We start from the raw sequence: 9878 nt of genomic DNA on the forward strand, positions 1-9878 counted from the left end.
AAGACTCAGCCGGCTTATCTTTGTCCGAAAACTTAAATTTGAAATCGATAGCACATAGGAAACTCACTATTAAAAAACCTGAGGGTGATCTTTTGTTAACAAGATTTGTTAACATCTTCCATGCTCTTATTTTCATTCAAATGCGGACCAAGGTACATGGCAGAACACTGGAGACTACACTGCACGTTCGCATGGAAGAGCGTACTTTTACAATCAAATTGCTTGTATTTTATTACCTTATATATAAAACGAAGGTTATAGCTTGCAAGTTTCTTTGAAGGTATATTTATCTACTCCCCGTACCAACACAGTCTGCTTCGTTTTTTTAGAACATTAGCATAACATAACAAGTTCACGCCAAGTTGAGATCTCGAGAGAAGCCATCTATTTACAAACTAAATATCTAGAAATTATCTAGCCAGTAAAAAGTAATTATCTAACATACATATGATAACTTTATTTTTAAGGCGTTTTAAGCACGTTGTACATACTGAACTTAGACATTTCAAAATAGCCGCATTGGCGGATCGTGCCAAATTATATTTGGAAGCTTTTAGAGAAGCTCCTTATGGCTGGCATCTCCAACTCCAAAGTGCGTTGATTCCGGATCCGATGCATCTTCCGGTGCACTTTGCTTTTTGAGTCACTAGGTGTTAGCCTCTCGTTTATCTGGTAAGGACTGAAAGAAGCTAACACGAAATGCGCAGATATATATATATATATATTATATAGATATATCTATGATATTATGAAGTATCACCATAAAGAAAGGCAGTATACCTTTCGATTGTGCTTTGTAGAGACATTAGCATAGAAACTGTGTGCCTTACGACGTCCTTTTATTACCGAAGCAAAGTGTAAGTCAAAGTTTCCCGGCTTAATGGAACGAAAATACATGATAGTAGTCATGGTAGCATTTTTTTTTTTTATTATTTGCATAAAAGACCTTTCGTTTCATAAAGATCTATATAATATATAAAATGTCTCATTTAAGTTATATTTTTCAAGCACACAACGTACTATGGCTAAAATCACGCTCACTAACCGGAACGGTAATTCTAATGAGATGTACCTGCTCAGTAAGCGATGGTATGACAAACTGACTAGGATTAGTGGTAGACTTCCTTATATCAATGGGCTGTCGGAAGATGTCTTCATTTGTACAGTTAATAGGCGTCGATAGAGCCGCTGGCGCTGTTGTAGTCGTGGCCCTACATCATCGTCACTAGCAGTTTTTCGTGCAGACCTTGAAAAAACATTAACAAGAGTGATTCAGTGGTCCTACTCCTCGGTAATACTTCCTTAAATCCTTGCAGATATTGTAAATGCAGGTGCATCCGATGTGGGAAGTACCAATGCACCAGTTCTTATTGGTGGCGGAGCCCACTTCGGTGACCGATCGTCGGCCTATCGCAGGGCACATATCAAATGCATTTTAACAACAAAGTAGTAAAACAATCAGGTATTATTTCCTATGCGCCTACAACTGAAAGTAAAAAATCGTTTGACTCTGTAGAAAGTTACATAATTACCGGCATTTTTGCTAAAATCAAGTCGAACCATGTTATTATTAGCAATACTCTTAACATTCACCTCTATTACCTTGGTGTTATTATCCGCTATAGCACTCAACATTTTGCGGGCTTCTTGTATTCTTCGCTGAAGCTTCCGTAGAAACTTTCGAGTCTCACGCAGTTTTGAAATTTCTTCCTATTGGGGTATAAAGAGACCGTTAAGGGTTAGTTATTCAACCGCGGAAACAATTATTATTCACGTCTATTATATGCTCACCTCGTTTTTGTTCTCTCTAGTTTCAAGACAGGCAATGGTTGCGACATAATCTTTACGTCGATTTTCATATAGAGATAAGGCCTTTTCTAACCCGTCCTTTTGGCCTTTTCGACGGATAAGGTACTTCGATTTGACATGATAATCTGAAAGAAAAATTACGTTCTAAATAAATTCAATGGGGCTAAGGAGACACTATCTCCCTTTGTATATAGCAATGTTTGCTTTGAGAAAATTCTGACAACCTGAAATCTGAAATCTTGCGGCTATGTTTAGGAATTGTGCCAGGGGTATTTCACGCCATTGCTGTATACACGATGCGCAAAATGGATTAGTGCACACAAGTGATCATGAACTGTGGCAGCGTGCAAAAAACCGTACTTCTACTTCTTGCTCTCTTACATTCACTTTTCCGCATATAAATCCAGTGTTGGTTCTTAAACTAATTATCGTGTGAATCTGGTGGAGTGGTTTTTTGTGTACGTTGCTCCGACATAGGAAAAGGAAAAATGACGCGTTTTACTAAGACAGGCTTTTACACGCACGGCTTGGGAATAATACCAAGTTTTGGCTGAAGTGCTGAATAAATCATATGGAAAATAAATACATATATACATATAAAAAATTACCGCTAGTTCCGGTCGAATTTAATTGATGATGAATGGTATATATAAAGTATAGTTCAAATGGTACTATTTTTTGTTGAAACATGAAAAACAATAAAATTAAAGGTCTAGAAACAAACAACCGACGGTACGATGTAAGTTACGTTTGTATACATGAGAAAATATACTTGTTGCTTGAAAGATCACATTTACTTTTCGCATAAAATAAACGTAAAACGTCTAAAAAGCAAACAATTTTATAACTACTTCTCGTATAAAATAAACGTAAAAAAGAACGAACAATTTATTATAACTTAAACATGCATGCGGGGTTTATAATTCGCTGGACATCACCTAATGTGATATTACGAAATTGTTGTTTGTCACCAGTAATTATATCGAGCACTCTGCGCAACCTGCTGTTCAGCGAAAGTATGTAGTTACAACCCATTATTTTTGTGCAAACGGGCTTAAGCCTATATGTGTACAGGGCACGCTTAAATCGTACCCGCAATGCACGCTGAAGGCTCATATTTGAAGAATATGATGTTATAATTTTATAGGTAACGAGACAAGTAAACATAGGCATACCACCGTTGACAGGCCTTTTGTCAGGGATAGACGTGTTATCGACCTCGTAAGTAAGTAAATCCTTAATATCCACATTAACTCCATCCGCTACAGTTGTTAGTCGAAGAACAGCCACCTCAACATGTTTGCACTGAAAAAAAGTTTACACATAATTGCCAATTATGCAAATGTGACGTCGCAAAAATCGAATCATAATTCACACATACCGTAGTGATCGCTGGTATTGTCTCCAACGTAGGTTTAGGGGAGACTTGGTGGATTTTGGAAGCTGCAAATACATAATTCGTGTAATTAGTAACAGAATTCTGTACGACCAGGCTATGAACAATAGAAATTATGACTAATCACTCACCGATAGCCATCGTTGAAATTCGTTTTTTAAAATATAATGACTAGCTGGAATGCTCAGAAGGAACCAACATGTAAATAAAGGTGGAAGGTTTGCGTAAATTAGTACGTGAAGCCGAAATATGTCTGAAAAATGCGTACAGTGCTCTTTGGATCTATTTAGGAGCAAGCGAGTTCCCAATAACTTCCGCAGCAATCATAAAAAACCATAAAAATGCTTGAAAGTATTAGCCTGTTACAAACGAATCCGGCAGACTTTGAATTGAATAATTTTTGAACCCCACGCTGCTAAACAAGATTTGACTGGCAAATGCTCCAGTCTTCTAGAAACTTATGAACGGAAGCCTATTGAGATTACTAAAGAAAAAGTAAGTCCAGAAGAAAAAAACGTCTTTTAGTTTTAATAATCAATGCACAGTGCTCAATTTTTTGTTCCTGAAAGACCACACCGCTACGAACATACATCGAAAACATAGAGTAAGGAGCTTTTAAATGAATACGCAGTGCGAATGTTGAAGTACAATTATTTTTTGTTGAAAAACGTTTGCCCTATTCCTTAGCGATAGAATGGAGATTGAAGGTCAGCGAGAGGGTAACCGGATATTAGGACCCAAAAGTCAAAAAGCATTGTCCCAATCGAGGGAGCTTTTCCCGACACTTGAACTTGATATGTAAAGGCTCTGTCGACTAATGCTGTGTATTACAAAATTAGGGCCCAAGTACTAAAGGCGTGACAACTGAGTAAGAAGTTGGTTTCCTGTAAAGTAACTTCATATCAATTAGGATCCAGTGCATGGGGTATTCCACGTCAATAAAGCGGGATCTTACTTCAGATACATGAAAACTTTGCTGGCGTATGCAGTCGCCATAAATAAGGCATGGCTTAACCTCTATCACCAGCCAAAAAGAAACGAGAGGAGCCAATGGCATCAAGAGGAAGTGAGTTCGGTCATAATACTAAGTAGATTTGGACATATGATGGTAGTGTTTACAATGACCATTAGGAACGTCTGCTACTATGAGATAGTCGACACAAACGAAACAACGAATGCGACCCGGTGTCTCAAGTTCCTCAAGAAGCTATTAAAATCCATCAAGCTTCCACCTGTCTTGAAGGCGGTGCCAATGAAAACTAATGTACGTGCGAATTGGCTGGACTGTTGTCACATCGTCATACTTGCTTAATTAGAATTTATGTATAAATTTTTTTGGGTGGCATTATTTCGGCTAAGAACCGCAGCGGATGGAGTTAATATCGATATTAAGCATTTACTTATCGAGGTCGATAACTGGCTTACGCCTAAAGAAAGACTCTGTCATACTTATGCTTGCTTTTCTCGTTGCCTTTTTAATTTTTATTACATTTTTTTACTTTTGAATATTTTCTAAATATGTTTCAGCGTTTCCAGCCGGAACAATCTAGGTATGTCCTGTGCTTATATAACTTTAAACCCGTTTCCACGAAAATAATGAGTTAACTATGTACTCACTTCGAGAATCTTGTCAAGACATGCACCAAATCATTCCGTTGTGGTTCCATAGATTTACAGTATGATCATCGGCGTAAAAATAACGCTACGAATTTCTATGCAGAAAAGGTCGATGTAGGTTAAAATTTTATTACTTGCTGCTGGTTCTCAAAATAGCTTAACTTGTGAGGTAGCTAAACATTCACGGATTTGATTTGCACACGAATCTAAAGAGTTTCAGTTATGTTGGTGGCTACAACAGACTATCTGACTTGTGGCTTGCTGTAGACTTTTTTCCAACATGAAGAAGGCGAAACACTTAGTGTGCTTTTAGAAGACTTCCAGCACTTCATGTGGCAAATTTCATTGGCTGTATCCGCAGCCGCTTTTTTTCTAGAAGTAATAAACTACGGTATGCCGAACATTTTTGCTTCTGGCTTTTCCTTTTTTCGAGTACTTATAACTCGGATTTTGCTAAGCTCTACCAAACGTGGGTGGATAGGCACAGCTTTTTATAAATATTGTAGTAATCCCGCTTCCCTATTACCAAAGGCCTTTTAAGCAGAAACATGGTAAATTAAACGAATATTTTAGGTAGTGCCCTCTGTGTTTTGAGTTTTACGTCTGCTATCACCGTTACGCATTTCATCAAACGGTTGGCTCCAAGCACGAAATGAGGTGCATCTATGCCCGGCTTTGAATCCACACCACGACATGTCTTCAAGATTAGCAGATGAATACATTACACGCTAAGCTATCACAGGGCAGGGACAGAGCTTGTGGCCTATACGCAACCATGGCCGAGGTGGCATTCGATATTTGATTTATCGTTGCACAGATATCCGGGTCGCAAAGCAAGTTTCTTATCCATTTTACTAAACAATCAAGGCCGCGTAAATGAAGAACTGTACTGAATTGAACTTGAAATGAGTGACGTTTATCAAAGTCTAGTATCACGTCCAAATGTCGGCACGATGATATATGTGTTTACCTTTGAAATTATTATCTCATATATTGCCTTATAAATGCTATTCTTAAGAAGATTGCATGCTGCCAAAATAAATAGTTCCTTAGATGTTTATACTTATCCTTGAATCTATTTTGCATACCACGTATACAGAAGTGGCGCGAAACATGCCTGGCATAATCCCTTAACAGATCCGTAAGGCCGTACCAAGTTTCAAGCCCAGGAAAAAGGAATGTATATTGAGGTCTTAAGTCTGATGGCAAACATTGTGATATTCGGAGAGAGTGGTTCTCTTCGGTCTGGTTGATTTTATTTAAAAAATTATTTTTTTTTCACATCTATAGGTTAAATCGAAGTACATTGTTCGTCGAAAAGGTCAAAGGGGAGCATTAGAAAAAGCCTTAACATTAAACAAAACTTGACGAAAAAATTGTAGTGCAATCGTCGTCTTTCTTGAAACCTGAGAAAACAAAAACGAAGTGACCATAGGCGGACTTCAGTTTAATTTACCCTTTTGTTGAAAAACTAACCCATAACAATATATTTTATACCTCAACAGGAAAAAAAGGAAAAAATTTTAAAAAGTTTAAAATTCTTTTATTGAGGTTTGAAGCTTTTACGAAACAGCGGAAAATAGAAGAAGCTCGCACAATGCTCAGGGTTATAGCGGGTGGTAATTTTGGAATAATCGAGACAGGTTTTCAGAGTAGCGTTACTAAGAGTAGTAGTGATCGACTTGACCTTTGTTACCAAGAATGCTGCCAATTAGAATGTTGACTAAATAATCGTGTTACTTTTTGCAAGGTTAAATGATTAATTTTTTTTTTATTAAAAAGATGTAGATGTTCTTCCAATAAAAAGCAGTACCTCTGGAGTTCATATGACAATCGGTCACTGAAACGGGTTCCATCCGCTGCTATGTCACCGCCAATAAGAACCAGTAGAGCAAATTCAATGGTATTGATATTTTCCCTATTGGATGTACCACTGGCTACAACGGTTTAAGTTAAAAGTGAAGGGTTAGGTTAGATTAAGGATTAGGTTAGGTTAAGAGTTAAGGTAAAGGTTACACAGGTTACTTTTTGTTTCATTTGCACATGCCTGATAGACTTTCAACTTGCGTTCAATCCAGGTCAAATATACATATGCGCAAACCACCTGTTTCATCCCAGTATAATTAGTTTAATTCTCTTTGACTTCGAGTTCCTTAGTTTGTGATTCTGTTGTCTCATGATTTCACGATGAAACAGCCTTTACACACTTGAGAGTTTCGAGCCTTGACGAAGCAGCGTAATGGAGCGTCCAATGGTATATTAGTAGGCTATTTCTTGATTATAAACATAAGTGGATGCAAATACTAAAGCAAGGACTTTTCAATTCTTGCGTATCCTTGTTTAGTGACCAGCTTGCATGATGGGCGGTTTTTTTGGTACTGCTTTTAGACCATATTGACTTGGCCTTCTTTGGTTTTGCTGCGACTACGATGGGTAAATCAGGATCACATTGAGTAATAATAAATTTATTGAAGTTTTTCAACAGTGTTGCCACACTTTCGTACTTGACGTTCTTTTTCATATAGTAATGCCTTTAGTGAACCCTGAATACCTGTCAGTGTGTTAACGAAGGCCATGTTATAATAATATGTAATTATTTCTAGAAAAGGCAGGTAACTAACTCGTTGCATACATGTTCACTAGGGATAAGAATTAGATTTGATTCCTATAATTTTTCTCAAATGGATGATTACCTGATCCTATACTGTGACGAAGGCACTCCATTCCTCTTTACTATTCACTAGAATCCTTACAAAGTCAATCCGTCTCATTTTTTTCTACGTAGTAATCCAAGATTGACATTTTATTCAAATTCATGGTATGGGTCGGTGTGGTCATGCATCAACGGCCAAGATGAACATTGGGACTCCGTAAATGTTTAAAGATGTCAAAAAGTAGACTACTTTTTGGCTTTTCTTTTCGTAGTAAGTGCAAGTCACGTGCAATATTGTTGTTCACGGTTTAAAATACATTTCATAGAGGATTTATCTTATGGGTCTTGGTTTCATTCATTTTTATGTTCTATCTGTTCTGTCAACATTTTTTCTTGGCTATTTATAATCTACACACTAACTGAATAGGTTTTTCAATGGGTCGGTATGGTTTCTGTAGTATGCTTCCGGCACTTCCAGTTCCAGTTGTCCAAATTTTATCAGAACAAATCCAAATTAAGGACTTTAGATGATCTGTAGAGACATCGCTTGAGGTCGACTATCTTTGCTCGTATTCTCATAATACCTTCATAACCTTGCTAAAAATAATTTTTGCAAAATAACAAATATGTTAAAATTTATTTGATTACAAAAACAGAAACCTTTATTTATTATTTTCTAGGGCCGTACGCTTTGCCGCCTTCTTCGCTCACTTTCCGTAAGGTGATCTACCTACAGATAATACAAAAAGCGCCGTAGTCTGGGTAGCAGTAAAACTTCTGCAACGATGGAAGAGCGAAATCTGTGGAACTGGTGTAACTGTAGTGAGGTAATTGCTGCTAATAGATTACCTAAATCAAAGAAAATACAAATAGTACCATCTTCGGATAGCTGCAACGGTATAGTAGGATTGGTGCAGATTTTGAGGGTCATTGCAATGAGTTACACGTATATTATTGCTAGTTCGATGTAATCAAATTTACTCATATTAAAACAAGCTAATAGAATAACTGCAAGAGGATAACAGGTTAGGTAGGGCAGCATAATTGCAATAACATAACTGTTTAAGCTAGGCTGGGTGTAACATCAATGATTGTCAAATCAAAGGCAGAACCCTGTGGTCAATCTCGTACAAATCTGCTACACAAAAGTAAGAAGTTGGTTCTGTTGTTTGCTTAACCGATTTATATTCCAAATTCCCCAGGATCAGGTGTGGCACTGGATCGTCCTACGTTACCGCGACGATCTTTACGAACAAGGTGACCAGAACATGCCAATGAATGAATCGCAAATCATTTTTGACTTAGATTGATCAAATGGTTGCGTGTCGTTGTTCCTATTAGATAACGACGGTTAGCGTAGTGAGCTACACACACCCCGAAACGAGATAAAAGCTGCACTGCAATACCGCACATATCGAATCACCAGTCGTGAAGAAATATTTGATCCTATTCTGCGGCTTAACATACTCACAAAGATTCGGATTATTTTTGTCCGAAAACTAGAAAAATTTAAGATCGATAGCATATAGGAAACTCACTAATAAAAAAACATGAGGACGAACTCCTTAGAGGATGAACTTAGAAAGTTTTACATGCTCTTATTTTCATTCAAATGCGGACGAAGGTACATGTGGGAGACCACAGTGTACGTTCGCATGCAATAGCGTCACTTTTACAATCATTTCTATAAATTTTTTTTGTCTATTTATTAATATTCTCTAACTATATATATATATATATATATAATATAAATTATTTTATGTTTACCTTAGTGACCATTACTACTAGTACAAGCCTCTCGGATTGTCAAGAAAAAAACAAAATATGTCTTAGAATTACTGTTTAACCCAATACGGACGCCTTCTACAAAATATAAACGAAAGTTATAATCTGCGAGTTTTTTTTGAGAGCCGTAAGTATCTTGGGTATGGATGCGGTAGATTTATCTAGCCACCATCTATGTTAACTTAATATACAGTGGATACCGTAACAAAATATATGGTACCTTCAGCTTAGCTTATCTCCGCCACGGTTGTATGAATGTGTTTCACGTATAGCGCCTGTTACTACGTAGCATTATTCATAGAGCGTGTAGCACACCAACGGACCTTACCAATGGAAACATATGAAAATTAGAATTGCATCGTATAAAACGAGCCTATCTTCTTGAAAAGCCTGACCTATGCCGACTGTATAAACATCCTACATTAAGCGCAAATATATTGAAAAGCATCTTACCTTAGCTAACCGTCATTTTTTTAGCCGGCTGAAATGGCAAACCACTACGGTTTTAATTACTCCTACGTCGATATGATTAATTGTTAAATCCCATCTAAACTGCAGATGTTTGCCTAAGGAGCAGATCTTTGTTTATACAGTCAATGCTTGCTAGCAGTTTTGCTA

General features: G+C 37.2%; 1 protein-coding gene and 1 long non-coding RNA gene across 5 annotated transcripts; one reads left to right on the plus strand and one right to left on the minus strand.

The window, feature by feature from the left end:
• Positions 1-472: 472 nt before the first annotated feature.
• On the minus strand, positions 473-3411 carry LOC111255058 (uncharacterized). 4 transcript variants are annotated; one of them, XM_022816686.2, is made up of 7 exons: positions 3337-3411; positions 3191-3252; positions 2988-3114; positions 1792-1934; positions 1603-1710; positions 1073-1407; positions 473-689 (listed from the first exon to the last, which is right to left on the minus strand). In XM_022816686.2, exons 1-6 carry the CDS (start codon positions 3344-3346, stop codon positions 1303-1305), a joined length of 555 nt encoding a protein of 184 aa, XP_022672421.1. In that variant the 5' UTR covers positions 3347-3411; the 3' UTR covers positions 473-689; positions 1073-1302. The 4 variants fall into 4 exon arrangements, with proteins under 4 accessions (XP_022672421.1, XP_086832460.1, XP_022672422.1 ...); XM_086976334.1 differs by having other exon boundaries at positions 1105-1246; positions 2985-3114; XM_022816687.2 differs by having other exon boundaries at positions 1073-1246; positions 2985-3114.
• A 296-nt stretch (positions 3412-3707) lies between these two features.
• LOC111255061 (uncharacterized) lies at positions 3708-9060 on the plus strand. Its single transcript, XR_002675333.2, has 3 exons — positions 3708-4469; positions 8156-8302; positions 8678-9060. It is a non-coding gene; the product is annotated as an uncharacterized LOC111255061 (long non-coding RNA).
• The last annotated feature ends 818 nt before the right edge of the window (positions 9061-9878 follow it).

The sequence above is a fragment of the Varroa destructor genome, unplaced genomic scaffold (assembly GCF_002443255.2).
Source record: "Varroa destructor unplaced genomic scaffold, Vdes_3.0 BEIS01000013.1, whole genome shotgun sequence".
NCBI classification, from domain to species: Eukaryota; Metazoa; Arthropoda; class Arachnida; order Mesostigmata; family Varroidae; genus Varroa; species Varroa destructor.

Excerpts from the sequence above, each read along its gene's own strand:
- LOC111255058 (XM_022816683.2), bottom strand. Across the intron at positions 1,711-1,791 it reads CTAGAGAGAACAAAAACGAG|GAAGAAATTTCAAAACTGCG; the intron begins GTGAGCATATAA and ends ATACCCCAATAG. Across the intron at positions 1,408-1,602 it reads TAGCGGATAATAACACCAAG|GCCGACGATCGGTCACCGAA; the intron begins GTAATAGAGGTG and ends GCCCTGCGATAG.